The sequence below is a fragment of the Struthio camelus genome, chromosome 8, assembly GCF_040807025.1.
Source record: "Struthio camelus isolate bStrCam1 chromosome 8, bStrCam1.hap1, whole genome shotgun sequence".
In the NCBI taxonomy this organism is placed as follows: Eukaryota; Metazoa; Chordata; class Aves; order Struthioniformes; family Struthionidae; genus Struthio; species Struthio camelus.
In genome coordinates this window covers 6,656,956-6,673,302 of record NC_090949.1, presented here as the reverse complement: position 1 = coordinate 6,673,302, position 16,347 = coordinate 6,656,956, and the positions used below count along the sequence as shown (strand labels likewise).

General features: G+C 62.9%; 1 protein-coding gene across 1 annotated transcript; it reads right to left on the bottom strand.

The window, feature by feature from the left end:
• Positions 1-1,350: 1,350 nt before the first annotated feature.
• On the bottom strand, positions 1,351-14,906 carry LHX4 (LIM homeobox 4). Its single transcript, XM_068952107.1, has 8 exons — positions 14,770-14,906; positions 14,722-14,736; positions 14,469-14,575; positions 6,599-6,770; positions 4,702-4,904; positions 4,188-4,342; positions 1,853-2,024; positions 1,351-1,751 (listed from the first exon to the last, which is right to left on the bottom strand). Exons 1-8 carry the CDS (start codon positions 14,904-14,906, stop codon positions 1,351-1,353), a joined length of 1,362 nt encoding a protein of 453 aa, XP_068808208.1.
• Positions 14,907-16,347: the final 1,441 nt, after the last annotated feature.

The window sequence follows — 16,347 nt, the reverse complement described above, 5'->3', positions numbered from 1 at the left end:
GCCAACACACCGGTGCCTACGGCGGGGCTCGGCTGCCCTGGCATCGCTCTCGGCCCCGCGACGCGCCGGCCCTCCCGCGGGAGGCCGGGAGCTGCGGCCGGCTGCGGCGGGACCCCGGCGCGGGGGCGTTTTCGGCGGCGTGCCAGGCCCCGCTCGCCGGCAGAGAGGGGCGGCGGGCAGGGCGAAGCCGTTTCGCTCGGCCGAAGCAGCTCGCCGGCTCACCCCGGCCCTCCCGCTGCCGGCGCGGGGCTGCGGCTCGGCTGGCCCCGGCGCAGCCCCCGGCTCCACGAGCCGCCCGCTCGGCCCCGGAGGTTTAACCTCGGCCCGCTGAGCAGGCAGCCGGGGCTGGGGGGGCTGGGGACGAGGGGGGGGTCGCAAAGTGCAGTCCAGGGCTTGCGGGCAGGGAGGAGCGCCCCAAGGGCAGCGGCCGCAGCGGGTCCCGGGGGGGGCGGGGGGCAGGACACCCCACGCCGCGCCGGCCCTGGGGGCTCCTCTCCCCACACACGCGGCAATTTAAAAAAAAAAAAAAAAAAAGTTGCCGTCTTTGATATATTTCTTTTTATTATTATTATTTTTTGTTGTTTGTGTTTTTTCCAGGAAACAAGACTCTCCCTTGTTGGAACTGTACAAAATTTACACCGCGAGGGGGACAAAGGGGGGAGGAAGGGGTGACGTTTGGCATGTCGAAGTTTTTGGGGGGGGGGGGACAGAGCGAGCGAGAGCGCGCCCCGCGGCTCCCGGCTCCGGCGGGGGGGGAGCCGCCAGCCTCCTGCAGCACCAGCACGCGCGGCCGGGGCGGCCGGCCGCGACACGGCCCGACCGCTCGTGTGCTTTCTTCCTGGCGTCTGTTTCTATATTTTTTGGACCCCCCCAGCCCCGTCGCCCTCAGCGATCCCCCCCCCCCGACCCCAGCTCGCCGCCGCCCCGGCGAACCCGCCGCCTCCGGCCCCGGGCGCTGCCAGCCGCCGCCGGCCTCTCAGCCAGCAGCCCAACCGGCTTCAGCGTGTATTTTTTTTTTAAACCTTTATTTTTAATTATTTTTGTGCGTGTGACTTTTTTTTTTTTTAAACCCCGGCAGCGAAGAGCAGGCAACGGCGGGGGTGGGGGGGTTTTTTTTTTGGGGGGGGGGGGGAAGGTGGTATGTCGTCCTCTGCCGCGCTACCGCAAACCCGCTCTCGCCGGTCTCGCCTGGGCCGTCGGCCTCCCCCGCCGCCGGCGCCTCTCTTGTGCTTGGGCCCGGCCGCGCGCCGCGGGCGGTGAGGGCCGCGGCGGGGCTGCGCGCCGGCGCCGCCTCGGCCGGTTCCCCCCCACCTCAAAGCCCGGGGCGGCCGTCGAGGTGCCGGCGGGCGCTTAGAAAGGCGGGTGATCCATGTCGTCCAGCCAGGAGGCCGGGCTGGTGGGGAAGTCCGGGTAGCCCACGCTGCTGCCCGTGGAGATGTCGGAGGTGGGGCCGGGGGCCAGGGCCCGCAGCGCCTGGCCGCCCCCCGGCCCGCCGGGGGCCGCCAGCCCCAGGCCGTTGTCCATGGCGTACTCCAGCAAGGGCGGCGGCACCGGCAGCGAGGCGATGGACGAGGGCGACTGCGGCAGGCCGTAGGGGCTGCCGTCCCGCAAGTCCTGGTAGGGTTGTCCCGTGCCGTCCATGGAGAAGCCGCCGTTGAGCAGCTGCCCGCCGGGCACGTCCCCGCCGCCGCCGCCGCCGCCGCCGCCGTAAACCCTGTTGGCGTGGCCGAGCTCGGCGAGGATCTGGTCGTCTGCCGGCGAGAGAGGAGGGGAGGGCGCGGGGTGAGCAGCCGCCCCGGCTGGGGTGGTTTCGGCCGCCCCTCTCCGGCCACCCTCCCGCCGCCCCGCTCACCGCGGAAGCTGAGCTCGCTGTCGCTGACGCCGCAGTCCTCGGCCGAGCTCTCCTTCTCCAGCTTGCCGCCGCCGCGGCTCCGCTTGACGCTCTTGTAGAACTGCCCCCAGCGGTGCCGCCCCGCGTCCTTCTTCAGCCGCTTCTCCTTGGCCCGCCGGTTCTGGAACCACACCTGGGCCGCGGCGCCCCGCCGTCACCGCCCGCCCCGGCCCCCGGCCCCCCGGCACCTCGGCAGCCTGGCAACCCCTAGCCCAGCGTCCCCGGCACCCTGGCATCCCAGCACCCCAACATCCCAATACCCCAGCACCCCAGCACCCCAGCACCCCAGCATATCCAGCACCCCAATACCCAGCCCCCTGGCATGCCAGCACCCCAATATCCCGGCACCCTGGCACCCCAGCATGTCCAGGACCCCCATACCCCAGCACCCTAGCATCCCCGGCACACTGGCACCCCCATACCCCAGCACCCTAGCATCCCCAGCACTCTGGCACCCCCATATCCTGGCACCCTGGCATCCCAGCACCCCAACATCCCATTACCCCAGCACCTCCAGCACCTCCAGCACCCCAGTACCCCAGCCCCCTGGCATCCCAGCACTTCACTATCCTGGCACCCCAACATCCCCAGCACCCCCATACCCCAGCATCATAGCATCCCTGGCATCCCCATATCCCAGCACCCCAATTACCCCAGCCCCCTGGCATCCCAGCACCCCAATACCCCAGCACCCTGGCATCCCAGCACCCCACTATCCCAGCACCACACTATCCCAGCACCCCTACATCCCCAGCACCCCCATACCCCAGCATCATAGCATCCCTGGCATCCCCATATCCCAGCACCCCAATTACCCCAGCCCCCCTGGCATCCCAGCACCCCAATACCCCAGCACCACACTATCCCGGCACCCCACCATCCCCAGCACCCCCATACCCCAGCATCATAGCATTCCTGGCATCCCCATATCCCAGCACCCTGTCATCCCAACATTCCCAGCATCCTATTACCCCAGCACCCTGGCACCCCAGCACCCTGATATCCCAGCACCCCAGCATCTCCAGCATCCCATTACCCCAGCACCCTGACATCCCAATATCCCCAGCACCTCCATACCTCAGCACCCCAGCATCCCTGGCACACTGGCATCCCCATATCCTAGCACCCCAGCATCCCAGCACCCCAATATCCCAGCACCCTGGCACCCCAACATCCCCAGCACCTCCATACCTCAGCACCCCAGCATCCCTGGCACACTGGCATCCCCATATCCTAGCACCCCAGCATCCCAGCACCCCAATATCCCAGCACCCTGGCACCCCAACATCCCCAGCACCTCCATACCTCAGCACCCCAGCATCCCTGGCACACTGGCATCCCCATATCCTAGCACCCCAGCATCCCAGCACCCCAATATCCCAGCACCCTGGCACCCCAACATCCCCAGCACCTCCATACCTCAGCACCCCAGCATCCCTGGCACACTGGCATCCCCATATCCTAGCACCCCAGCATCCCAGCACCCCAATATCCCAGCACCCTGGCACCCCAACATCCCCAGCACCTCCATACCTCAGCACCCCAGCATCCCTGGCACACTGGCATCCCCATATCCTAGCACCCCAGCATCCCAGCACCCCAATATCCCAGCACCCTGGCACCCCAACATCCCCAGCACCTCCATACCTCAGCACCCCAGCATCCCTGGCACACTGGCATCCCCATATCCTAGCACCCCAGCATCCCAGCACCCCAATACCCCAGCACCTTGGCACCCCAACATTCCCAGCATCCCATTGCCCCAGCACCCTGGCACCCCAGCACCCCGATATCCCAGCACCCCTGCATCTCCAGCACCCTGGCACCCCAGCACCTCAATATCCCAGCACCCTGGCACCCCACCTTCCCCAGCACCCCAGCATCCCTGGCACACTAGCATCCCCATATCCTAGCACCCTGGCTAGAGTCCCCAGCATATCCTAGCCTAGCATCCCCAGCACCCCAATACCCCAGCACCCTGGCACCCCTATCACCCTCTGCACCCCAGCACCTCACTCTCCCCAGCAGCCCCATATCCCAGCACCCTGGCCCCCCCAGCATCCTTGGCACCTCAGCACCCCAGCACACCCTGGCAGCCCGGCACACCAGCACCCAGACCCGCCAGAGCCCAGCACCCCCGCCCCACCGCCCAGGCCTCCCATGCCTGGCGCACGGGGTCCAAGCCCTTCGCTACGGGACGAACCCGCTCCGGGCTGGCAGCGGGGCCTGAAGCTGGGACCGGCTGTTTCCCACGCGCCGGGCCCCCCTCCGCCCCCACACGTCCCCACGGCCTTACCTGCACCACCCTCATGTCGAGCCCCGTCTCGGAGGAGAGCTGCTCCCGCACGTGCCGGGCGGGCTTGGGGGAGTTTTTGTAGGCGTTCTTCAGCGTCTCCAGCTGCTTGGCCGTGATGGTGGTTCGGGGCCGCTTAGCGCCCGCCTCCGAGTCGTCTGCAAGAGAGCCAACGGCTGCGGCGGGCACCCAGCGGGCTGAGCGCCCGTGGCTCGGAGGCAACGTGCCTCCGCCCGAGGAGAGCAAGGCAACGCCACGGAAACACTGAGGACAACCCTTTCCTCCTCCGTTCCTTCAGCTCCTCCTGTAGCTCAGCACCCAACCGCCTGCAGCTCTCCCGCCCTCCCCAAGCTGCTCTCCGGCGGAGAGGAACCCTCTTCCCACTTCCAGTTGAACCAAACCATCGGAAAAACCCAGGCGGTAAAAAAAAAAAAAAAACCACCCTACAATGCACCCCGCACCCTGGCCACCAAGTCTTCCAGCACCCGCTGAAGCCCTCGGCGCCCGCGGCGCCTACCGTTCTGCTTGGCCGTCTCGTAGTCCTCCTTGCACACCAGCCGCCCGTCCTCCATCAGGTAGAACTCGTCGCCCGTGGCCAGCTGCCGGCTGCAGATGATGCAGGCGAAGCAGTGCAGGTGGTAGACGAAGTCCTGGGCCTTGCGCACCACCTGCGTGGGGGGGATGCCCTGCTGACAGGCCGTGCATTTTGTCCCGAAACGCCTGCAAGGAGAAGCGGCGGCCGTGAGCGCCCCGCGGGACGGGCGCCTGGGGCGGGGGGCTGGCCGCGAGGGCGGTGGACGGGGTGGGGGGGACTTTAAAACGGTGATGGGTCTAATTATGCGTGACCCTTCGCCCGGTGGGGTTTTATCCTCCTCAAGCGTCAGCGAGTGGCCTGACGGAGCCGGTCAAGGCTGGGTTTTAATGGCCCCCTTTAACTGGTGCCTCCCCGGGTGGCCTGCGGTTTCCACCCGCTACCGCCGCTTAAATGCTGCAAACCGCAGCCTGGCCGGTGGCGGAGCAGGTACCTCGGCGGCAAAGCTGCCTCCTGCCCTGTCTCTCCAGGCTTCGAGAGCAACTTTGTCCTAAATCCCCGCGTCCGCCGCAGGTCGCCTACCCCTGAATCGACGAGCGGCTGAAATAAAGGCGCACGGCGTGAGTGAGTGAAGGCCGTAAAGCTATTGATTGGCACAAAATAATCTAGGCAGGACCTAATCTAAGAAAGTCGCTGATCTTTCAACTCTAATTAACATTGATTACCTGCACCTTTTGGGCAACTATTTAAATGACTTCGAGATTAATAGGCTGGAAAAAAATATATATATATCACAGGCGAAACGTTAGCAGGGAGCCTGCAGCCGCTGCCGGGCCGTGGCAGAAGCCCCGCTGGATACTGGCCCCATCCGCGCCAGCACAGACGGCTCCTCGCCGCCCGCCCGCCTGGCAGCTTTCCGCTTCAGTAACAGCGTTTGCATTGCCTGACTTGTGTTTACACCACGGCCTCAAAGGGCTTCACCAGCCCCGGCCCATTAATCAGCACGTACCCCCCCAGGGCCGCGAGGAAAGCAGCCGAGACGGGCAGGGCAGCCCCCAGCCCCGCTAAGCCGGGCTCGCGTCAGGGAAAGTCCTGCCTCGGGGATTAACGCGGGTGTGTAATCGCCGTTTCGCGGTTTAGCCGGGCGGGCGGGCAGGGGATGAAGCTCGGCCTTCGCCGCCCTCCCAGCTGACCGCGCGGGAAAGGCGACACAGGTGCCTCGAAGGCGCAAGGTCTCAGCCCCACGTCGCTCCAGCCAGGACGCGGCTCTGGGCGGCCGGCTCACGGGCCGGCGGCCGCGGGAACCCGAGCCGGGATTAGCCGGGGAGAGGGATCCCGGTAAATAACGGAGGGTGGGCGAACCAGGGGTCCGAGCGCGGTGGTCGGCACCGTCCGCTCCCCTTCGGCCTCACCCGCGCCGGGCGGCCGGCCGGCGTGTAATAACGTTTTACACTACCGCGGTGGTGGTGGCGGGGGGGGGGGAACCAAGATTAAAAAGCTGAAGAGAGCGAAGCGGCGGCGGCGGCGAACCCCCCCCTCCCCGGGAGGCGAGCGGAGGCGCTGGGGCCGGCGGCGGCGGCACCGCCGTTGTGCGGGTTTCTCCTGCCCTCTAGCTCCGAGCCGCACAGATGTGCCCGCCGGGGCCGGGCGATTAGCGAGCCGAACCTTTAGTCCAATTTGGGTTTAAAAACGTGATAGGGAAGGGGTGGGCAGGGGGAGGGCAGGGAGTATTAGAGAGATTTGGGTCTTTAAGAAGGTTAAAGCTCAACAAATAGCATTCAGCCTGCGGCCGCTCTAAAGCAGCCAAATTCCCTTTATTTAAACACTTGGGCTTAAAAAAAAAAAAGCAGCGGGCGAGTCCCGGCGCGGCGCGGGGACTCACTTGAAGAAGTCCTCCTTGCAGTAGACGCTGCCGGCCCGGGAGAAGCAGCGGTCAGCCAGCTGCATCTGGCAGTCGGCGCACTTGAGGCAGGAGCTGTGCCAGTGCCTGTCCAGGACCTTCAGGATGAACTTGTCCAAGATGTGCTGGTTGCAGCCGGCGCACTGGGGGATCTCTGCCGAGGCGGCGGGCGGCAAAGAGAGAGCAGAGCGGCGTCAGCGCCCGCGGCCCCCCACCCCGCGCCGCCCTCTCCGCCAGCCGCTAGTGCCCAAACCCCCCCCGGGCCAGGGCAGGTGTGTGCTGGTGCTTCGCAGGACCACGCGTCACCCGGAAATGTCCCGTCGATGCCCTGCCACCCCTCGCTTTGCTGGTGTCCCAGGGCCTCTTCGCTCACAAGCATTTGCCAGACCCCCCCCCCCGGGGTACTCAGAGCCCCCAGCCCCGCCATGCATGTGCCTCTTGGGCTTCTCTTCCCCACCCTGGTTTTTTAGGCCACCTCCTGTCCTCTGCCACCCTTGTCCCTGCGGGCTCGCCGTTGAGCAGCCCTCTGGCCCACTTCTTCCATCCCCAAAGGGAAGCGGGTGCCCCGCAAGTTTCTCTGGCCATAGCAAGGCCCTCCCCGATATCTTATGGGATCTCCTCGATAAGAGGTGGCTCATCCCTGATCCACCCAGGTCCCCTCCAGGGCGTCCCTGCAGAAAAGAGCCGCTGCACAGAGAGAGGACCTGGCCACAGCCCGGACGTGCTGGGCATCCCCGGCCACGCTCAGGAGGAGAGCTGGCATGGGGAGCAGCAACGTGGACAAGTTACTGCAAACTTTGTCTTTGCTGGCAACCTCCTGCCTGCTCTGGATCAGGGGCCAGGCAGGCTCCAGGGGGCTCCCAGCTCCAAGCCAGGTCTCCGGGCACTGGTCTTCTCCACCCCACCACTAACGGCAACCTCACATGATGAGAAGCAGCAAAGGTAAAAGCCCTGCTCGCAGCCACATGCCCGTTTCCGTGGGCATCCAGCGCCGAGGCCCAGCCCCAGCCGAAAAGACAGTGCAACAAGAGCTCTGGCCTTGGACAGACCAGCACAACCAGCCCCGTCCTGGGCAAGTCCCACCCCAGGGGACACCCGGCCTGCGTCCTCGGCGGTGGCCCTGTGGGCTGCCAGCACGGCGCGGCGGGGAGCACAGACACACGCGCGTGAGCAGGGTGACCCCCGGGGGAGTCCCTCTTCCCTGGCCCCCTCCCTGTTCGGCTCCCCCCTGCGCACGCACCCCGCTCGCCGGCACCGTGGTCCCGCCGCATGTTTGGCCGGAGCCGAGGCTGGAGGACGCTAGAGCCAGACGGCACCTTTGGGAGACGAGGAGCCGGCGTCCCACCAAGCCCTGCCCTGAGACGTGCCCCCTCCCGGCCGGCCCTCTGCCCTCTTTCAAGCCTCTTCCCTCCCGCCTGGCACCAAGGGGAAAACAGAAAATCTAGATTTCATCAATGTGCGCGAATGTCTTTTCTGCTCTGCTCCCACTTCCTCCTGCGAGCAGGAACCGCCCGCACTGACCACCCTGGGCAGACCAGTGGCTGCCCAGTGCCCCCTCGCCAGCAGCGGCCACCCGCGCGTGCCTAGGAAGACGCCTAAGGCAGGCAGCCCCGTGGCACTGGCGGTAGCCTCCTCGCCTATTTGCAGCTCGGGGGACACGAAAAAGAGGTCGTCACTTTGCATTCACCTTCAGCCCAGCACCAGCGTGGTCACCGAGGCCCTCGTTTTCACGTTACACGCGGCAGTGCGTTTCTGTCTGCTTTCTCCGGGCCGCTCGGGGTTTTACAGCCCTCTGTCCCTGGAAATGGTTGGAAAATCGGGGCTGAAGGAAGCCCACAGCGAGGCACAGCGACGGCGCAGGAAGCAAACGGGAGCCAGTCCGGCACGACGCATGAGGGACGTTTCTCTCTCTCAAAAGCTCGGGGGGGATCTGCTGGGAGCTGTTAAATAGCTACCTTGTACCGTGCCCCCAGCGACGGCATTTCGCAGGGGGACAGTCACCTTCCAGAGCGTTTGTGCTTCGGGAAGATCCTTTGGGATGGTTGGCGTGGGAGGGCTTTTCATAAGGCAAGATATATATCCAGCCATCTAGAGTCATATGTGATGTCTGTCTGCAGCTGGACAGCTTACAGACATCTGGATAGCTGGGTATTTATCTGTTTCTGTCTGACCACCGTTCAGCATAAACAGGCGGTGCTGTAAAAGTCTGCAAGAGAAGATTGCCCAGTAAAAGCAATGCACATAATGCTGACAAGCACGCATGAAAGAAGATTGATTTTGGAAAAAAACATACCCATAGCTGGAGTGTAATAGCACCAGAGATGTTTATGCATAAGGTCTGCCTCCCTCTCCTGCCGGGAGCACCGGTGCCGGGAGAGCGGCTGACAGTAAATATCTGTGCGGGTTTTTCTTTTTCTTTTTTTTTTTTTCAACGCTACCACAAATCCTGCACCGGATTAGGAGCTACTCTCTTCTATCCAAACGAACTAGCTGAGCTGATTGCCTTCTTTATTGACCGGCATTAAAAAAAGCCCTCATGCACATCAGCTCATCAAAGCCAGCCTACAAGGAAAGGAAAAATATAAGCCAGACAGACAGAAACTGTGGCTGCGCTAGAGCCGCTCGCCGAGTGGCCCCGAGCACCCGAGAGCTGCTGCTCGGACAAGCAGGTGTCACTTTGCGAGCGCGACATAGCGATCCCTCGCCTCCGTTTCCGTAACCGCTCGGGGCTCCGTCCCACCGCGGTCCGGGCTCAGCCCCGCGCCCGCCGCCGTCCCGGGGGCAGGCGAGTCCCGTTAGGCTCCCGCGCAGGGCAACGGCCTGTCGGGGAAAAGGGGGAGGCTCCTGCTCCCCCACCCCTGGCCTTCCCGAGGGCATGAGGGGGAAGAAAAGAAAAAAAAGGAAAGAAGGAAAAAAGAAAGAAAGAAAAAGGAAAAAGGAAAGAGAAAAGAAGGAAAGAGGAAAGCAGGAAAGCAGGAAAGAAGGAAAAAAGGAAAGAAGGAAAAAGGAAAGAAGGAAAGAAGGAAAAAAGAAAAAAGGAAAGAAGGAAAAAGGAAAAGGAAAGAGAAAAGAAGGAAAGAGGAAAGCAGGAAAGCAGGAAAGAAGGAAAGAAGGAAAGAAGGAAAGAAAGAAAAAGGAAAAGGAAAGCAAAAAGAAGGAAAGCAGGAAAGCAGGAAAGAAGGAAAAAGGAAAGAAGGAAAAAGGAAAGAAGGAAAATAAAAAAGGAAAAAAGGAAATAAGGAAAAAGGAAAGAAGGAAAAAGAAGAGGACAGAAAAAAAGGAGACACCTCATATGAGTAATAGTCTCTCGGAAAATGAAGAGTGTTTTGAGCACAGCTGAAAATTATATTGTTACTGTCTAAAACAACATTATTTAAAACAATTTTAGGTACTGACAGGAATCTCAAGTGAAGCCAGTTTATTTCATAATTTACCAGGTTGGTTAGGCAGTTACAGCCAGAATTAATTCAGACCACATTTATTGCTGACCTTTAAGTCTGTTGCATTAACTACACTAGCATAAATAAAAACCGTATATATAGATGCCATAGGTCCCTCTTCTCGTTCTTGCTCTGAAAATGTGGGTTTCTTCCAAATGTGAATTATTAGCTCTCTCCTTTCAGAGCATTTCCGATATCAGTAACGCCACCTCTGCAGCCAACAATAGCTACGCGCTCTGTTTTCCAAATTTCAATTGTTAATCCTATTTCAGAGGCATATCAAAAATGGTAAGATACATGATGGCGTGTGCCACATCATCGTCTCTAGGTAGGTGCATTTGTCGTTATTGAAGAGTAAATCTTTTTCATTTATTTCAGAAACAAATACACTCCCGCCGCCCGCCCGCACTAGCAAACAAACACGGCAGCTTTCTCAGTCTTAAAGGCAACAACGCAGCTTAATTCCAACAAGCGAACAACGGCAACAAACATTGCAACGTCTTCCTCCCCGTGTCCGGAAGATATTCCGAAAAAAACCCCGCAGGGAGCCGCTTTCTGCGGGCTGCCGACGGGCGCCCGCAACCGGCGCAAACTTGGCCGCTTTTTCCTGCGCCCTGTGCGTAATAAAACAACGCGCTTCGCAGCCCTCCACCGCTGGCTCTGCCACCCGGGTGTCCCGGGAAAGGGGCGCCCGGAGCGGAAAACACTTATTTCCCGTATTTCCGAGACGCGCCTTTGCCTCGGTGCCCGCAGGGGACGAGCCCGGGTTTTGTTGTTGTTGGGGGGTTGGGGGGGGGGGGCTGCTGCTTGTTTTACTGTTGGTAAACTTATTCCGAGCCGGGCAGAAACCCCAGAGCAATTGTTGTCCACGGGCTGCTCCAACCAGCAAAGCCGCGGGGGGCTTTGATTCCCCGGCGCGGCCGGGGGGAGAGGTGCCGGTACCGTCCAAGCCGTGCGGGAAGTGATGCCGGAGCCCAAAGGCGGGTTGCTGAGTGATGTGCGAAGCCCGGATTTTCGGGTACCTCCGCGGCGGATGCCTCCAGCTCCCAGCTCTCTTCCCCTTCCCCCCCTCCCCCCCCCCCAAAAAAAAGGGTGCCTGAGACACCGCGCACGGAGCCTCCCCGGCCCGGAGCAGCCCCCGAGCCGGCCCGTCCGGCCGCCGCCGGCTCCCGGGACGGACGGACGGAGGGACGCACGGACGCACGGACGCACGGACGGACGCTCGCGCGGGCCAGCGGCACAATTTTGGCACTAACCCACCGAAACCCGCAGCCCCTTCCCCGACCCGGCCAAGCGGCGGGCTGGCAAGGTTTGCTGGGGTCCGTCCCGAAGCCCCCTTCCCCAGCAGCGGGTTTTCGAGCAGCTCGGCGGTTACACTGAGTTATAAACGGCAGGTCCAGCTTTGCCTCGCTGCCTCCCTGACGGGAAAGAGAGAAACGATTACGGAAACGAGAGAAAAACTCGCGGAGAGCCTCAGAAATCCCTCAGCCCGCAAAAACCTCAAAACGCAAACGCAGAGGCAATCCCCCGGCGGCTTTGGGAGACCGCCCAGCCGGTCCCCTCGTGCCCGGGCAATACCCGACCCACGCGCTAAGTTTGCAAGTGACCCCCCCGTTTATTTTTTTTATTTTTCAAGTGGAAGGGATCGTCACCCGCAGGCACGAACGCGGGGCAGAGCTGGTGCATTGCAAACGCGGGTCCGACGCCAGGCTGCGTTTGGGGGGCACGAAGGCGTTTCTGTTCCGCCCCACGCGTGCCGGCCCCGGCTGCGCCGCCGCGCTCGCTCCCACGCCGCGCCGCTGCAGCGGGCTCACGCCTGCTTTCTGCACGCTTTCCGTAAACCCACGCACACACTCCTGTGTCACACAAGCGCAGCGCGGCCGGAGCGCTTTTGTTTCCCTCACGCACACCGAAATCTGCTGTCATAAACGCGCGATCTGACAAAAAGCACCAGCCAAGGGGCTCCTCTAACGGCTCGGGGGGAAGAGGAGAAGATCATTCCTTCACAAGCGAAAAAACCTCCAATCCGTTTCGCTGCATCGCAGCACGCAAACGACTTTCCCAGTGCCAATTAATCAACCCCCCCCCACCCCCGCCCCAGACCTTTGGACAGAGGTTGCTCCTGCTGTCTATACCCGGGCACAGTTCCCACAGGCTTTGGCAGAAGTTTTGCATAACTAAGATTTGCAAAACCGTAATAATAATTAATACTATTAATAATATCTCCAAAGCAGGGCTGTAGCTAGCTTCATCGCGGGGCAGCTCCCCAGGCACAGCTCCCCTCCTCTTGGCGAGCTTGATGCTACAAGACCCAGTGCCCGCTAAGTTAAGGAGGCTCAACAGTGGTTTAAACTCAGAGAGCAACCTGCAATTTAATAGCCGTTAGAAATAAAAATGCCAACTGTTTTTCTCCCCTCGCACACACCAGCGCTGCGCAGGGGGATCACAACAAAAGCGAGCGAGCCCTCGGCCGTCGCGGCCCTTCGTCCCGGCCTCTGCGACCCAGACCCTGGCCACGCACCCCGGGCTGCGGAGGGACGCGCAGCCTCACTCGCCGCCCAGCCACGAGGCAGAGGCCTTCGAGCTGTTTCTGCATTTCGGATAGCAGGGGCTCGCTAACCTCCCAGGGCTGCAGGCGTGAGGTGCTGCTGGAAAGCAGCCCCCGGCACAGCTGGCGCAGCTGGATTTCCCCTGGCTTTCCCTGCCCGGGGGCAGCCCCCCCTCTGCCACAGGGGCACCGTGCGCGTGTGCAACCCGTGCAGGATCGGGCCCGAAGCACGTCCTCCCATAGCGAACTGACGGCCCTAAGCGTGCGGCGGCCGCACGGCTCTGGGTGCTGGAGCAGCAAGGGGATTACACAGCTTTTCCCAAATAGGCAGCAAGGAAAACTTTCATAGCATCCCCCATCACATATTTTGTTTATGCCAGTATTTTTTGGTGCTTAAATAAATAAATAATAATTTTTAAAAGCCGGTTATTTCCTCCCTGAAATGCACCAGTTCCTATGGAAATGGCAGTGTCATGGGGAAGAGTCTGCTGGCACTCGGGGGGGGGGGGGGGCAAATGGCAGTTTTGCTGGGTGGTTGCTGCTCCGAGGTGACTTAGGCACCTAATTTCTTGTCGAGCCGATGAGGCTTCAGGGGCATAAAAGTAACTCTGCGGCTCTGCACACGAGGTCTTATTAGGGGACGGGAGGGAAGGCGCGGAGTCGGCTGCGGGACAGACCTCTGCGGCCCCTGCGGTGGCACGGGCTGTGCTCCTGCCCGGCTCGGCTCGCTTTCCCTGTTGGGGAATTTCTCTCCTCTCTACTGCAGAGAAATACCGTTTCAGAAGCGTGTTTACCCATCTAGGGCAGAGAGCAGAAACGAAAAAAGGGTAAATCCGGGAAAATACAGCCAAGGGAAGAACGAACGCGAGGACCGGGGGGCAGCGGCTCGCCGCCGCGGCAGGGCCGGGGCTGGCGCAGGCGGGTGGCACCGGCTTGAGTCCTTGGGAAAAAACAAAAATTAAAAAAGACCGAAAACGAATTAAAGCCGCCCAGGGCCGGGGGGAGCCGGAGAGCCCCGGGCACCGGCTCCAAAGCCGGGGGGGAGGCTCGGGCTCCCGATCAGGGACCCCCCACGCACCGTGTCTCAGCGCGTGTATCCTGCGCGGGTGCGTGTCCGTGTGCTCTACGCATACATGTGTCTTCGCACATGTATGGATACACCCACGCAGAGCGCACCCGCGCGTGCGTCTCCATACGGAGAGGCTGCTCGTATCTGTATAGATTATACGTGATCCGTTACACTATGCTTTTTTGGTATGTATAGACACAGCTATATTAACACACGTGCTGCGCGGGAGCGGAGCGGGCCCTCCACGCAGGCAACGCGCACACACACGCACGCGGGCGCCTTCCCGGCCCCGCTGCGTGCGAGGCTCCGCATATCGCGATACACGACATAGCGGGGCTCGGGGCGCGCGGCGGCGGGTGGGGGGCACCGCTGCCCCTGCGCACAGCCCTGCACACGCAGCGCCGTGCACACACACACACACACACAGACACACACACACACACGCCGACCGCTCCGTCGGGGCTGGGGGAGCCCGGCCGTCACCGCGCCGCGGGGCTGCCCCCCCCCGGCACCCGCAGCCGCGTCCCCCCGCGCTGCCCGGGGCGCTGCTCTCCCCACCGCTCGCTCCTATCTTCACGTCTGCTAACGCTGCTAGACATGGGGAGAGGGGGGGAAAAAATAAAAAATAAAGCCAAGGCCAAAGCACACGCAGGCAAAGCCCGGGCCCAGCAGCCCCCGGCCCAGCCCGCCCCGCACTCCCCGCTTTCGCCGCTCGCCGCCCTTCCCGGCTCCGCCGCGGCTCCCGGTTTCCTTTATTATTAGCCGAAGGAGGGGAAAAGAGAAAAGCGTCCTTACGTTGCATCGGCACACCAAGAATCTCTGGAAGCCCCTTGACAGCCCCTTCGGCAGCCAGCGCTGAGCTTTGCATCATTTTATTGCACCGGGGTGGGGGGGAGAAGAGAATCAAATCAAATCAAACCAAATCAAATGAAATAAAATCGAGGGAGCCGGCTCTTTTCCTCGCCCCTCCGCACACGGGGGCCGAAGCCAGCCCAGGGGCGAGGGAAGGGCGGCGGGCGGCCCCGCAGCCCCGCAGGCTGCCCCGGCGGCCGGGATGCCGCAGCTCTGCCCGCCCGAGCGCTGAGCTGAGCCGGGCCGGGCCGGGCCGGGCAGTGCCGAGCCGTGCCGAGCCGTGCCGAGCCGTGCCGAGCCGTGCCGTGCCGTGCCGAGCCGTGCCGTGCCGTGCCGAGCCGTGCCGAGCCGTGCCGAGCCGCCCGCCCGCCTTTGATTCATTCACACTGCGGGGAGCGCGCCTGACGTCACCGGCCCCGCAGGGGGGGGCGGGGCGAGCCGCCCCCCGCAGCCAATCCCCGGCAGCCCGCGCCTCGGGGCGCCGCCGGAGCGTGGCGGGGGCGGGGCTTGCAGCCGGCGAGTGGGCGGGGCCTGCGGGGAAGGGGCGTGGCATCTTCGGGTGCCCCGCCCCCAGCGGCTAGAAAAGGGGGCGGGGCGGGGCGGGGGAGCAGGGTGCTGTCGCGACAGGCGCTGTCGCGACAGGGGCTGCGGGGAGCGCACGGCCCGAGGCGCGGCGGCGGCGGCCCTGAAATCCCGCACCCGGGGCTGAGCCCGCTCCCCGAGGACAAACCTGCTCCCAGAGCTCAAAACAACAGTAATAATAAAATAATAGTAATAATAAGGAAAAAGAAGCCAGTAAGCTGAAAGCGAGGTGCGCAGCGGGCTGGCAGGAGCGGCGCGGAGGAGGAACCCGTGGGGGCGTCTGCCCCACGGCTGCGCCGGGCAGGACGCGGGCGGGCGGCTGCGGGGCTCTGCCGGCGGCGCGGGGGTCCGGGGGGGCGCGCGGAGCGGCCCCGCGAAGGCTGAGCCGGCCCTCCTGCCCGGCGGCGGCGGGGCAGGTCGGGAACCGCACGGTTTCAGCAGGTTCATGGTTTCACAAACTGACCGCCGAGGGGCAGGGGAAGGGGCTCCGATGCGCCGGAGCAGCCTGACGGCGTTTCGGCGCGCTTCGGCCTTCGCTCCCGCGCCAAAATGAACAAATAGAGGCGGTTCCCACCAGAAAGCCCTGAAACGGGGCCTCCGGCAAGGCGAAGAGGGCTCTCAGCAACTTCAAAAAAAGTCTTTTTTTTTTTTTTTTTTTAAACCCAACCTGAGACATTTATTAAGCCTGACGGTTTCAACAAGAAACCATTTTCAACGAACCGGTGGCTTTTAACCCCAAAGCCCCGTTCTGCCAGCGAAACCCCAGCCAGCACCTCTCCCGGCTCGGGCAGAGACCAGCGCGCACTCATGACAGGAGTGAGTCCCGCGGCACTAACACGTCTCCCCGGGCTTTCAGCCGGGGCCTGGTGGCGGTCTCGCCCGGAAAGCAGCTCCCCGCGGCACGGCCGGGACGCGGCCGGCCTCGGCCCCGTCGCCCCGCTCCGCGGGGAAGCCCCCTCCTCACTCGTCTCTCCGCTGTGCTAGGTCGGGGCCGACCCCCGCGTCCCCGGCCGCATCGCTCGCCGCGGCGGAGCCGAGCCCCGCGGCAACGACCGCTGGAAGAGGGGTTTCCGCTGGATACCGAGGACGAGGACGGTCCTGCTCCCCGGCTCGCCACGGCTCCCCCGGCGTTTGCATCTCCCCCCCCCCCAATTTCTTTGTCTCCTTTTTTCTGGCTGTTGTACTTTTCGGCTGCCCACGGGTTTTGCTTTGCCAGAAGGGAGGGGTTTGCAAGCAAAAA

What these genes read in the sequence shown, in the direction of transcription:
- LHX4 (XM_068952107.1), bottom strand. Translation starts at nt 14,906, where the DNA reads ATGAATCAAAGGCGGGCGGGCGGCTCGGCACGGCTCGGCACGGCTCGG. An exon ending in TCTTGGTGTGCCGATGCAAC is followed by an intron (nt 6,771 to 14,468) that starts GTAAGGACGCTT and finishes CCGCCTCGGCAG; the next exon opens with AGATCCCCCAGTGCGCCGGC. An exon ending in TGCAAGGAGGACTTCTTCAA is followed by an intron (nt 4,905 to 6,598) that starts GTGAGTCCCCGC and finishes TTCTCCTTGCAG; the next exon opens with GCGTTTCGGGACAAAATGCA.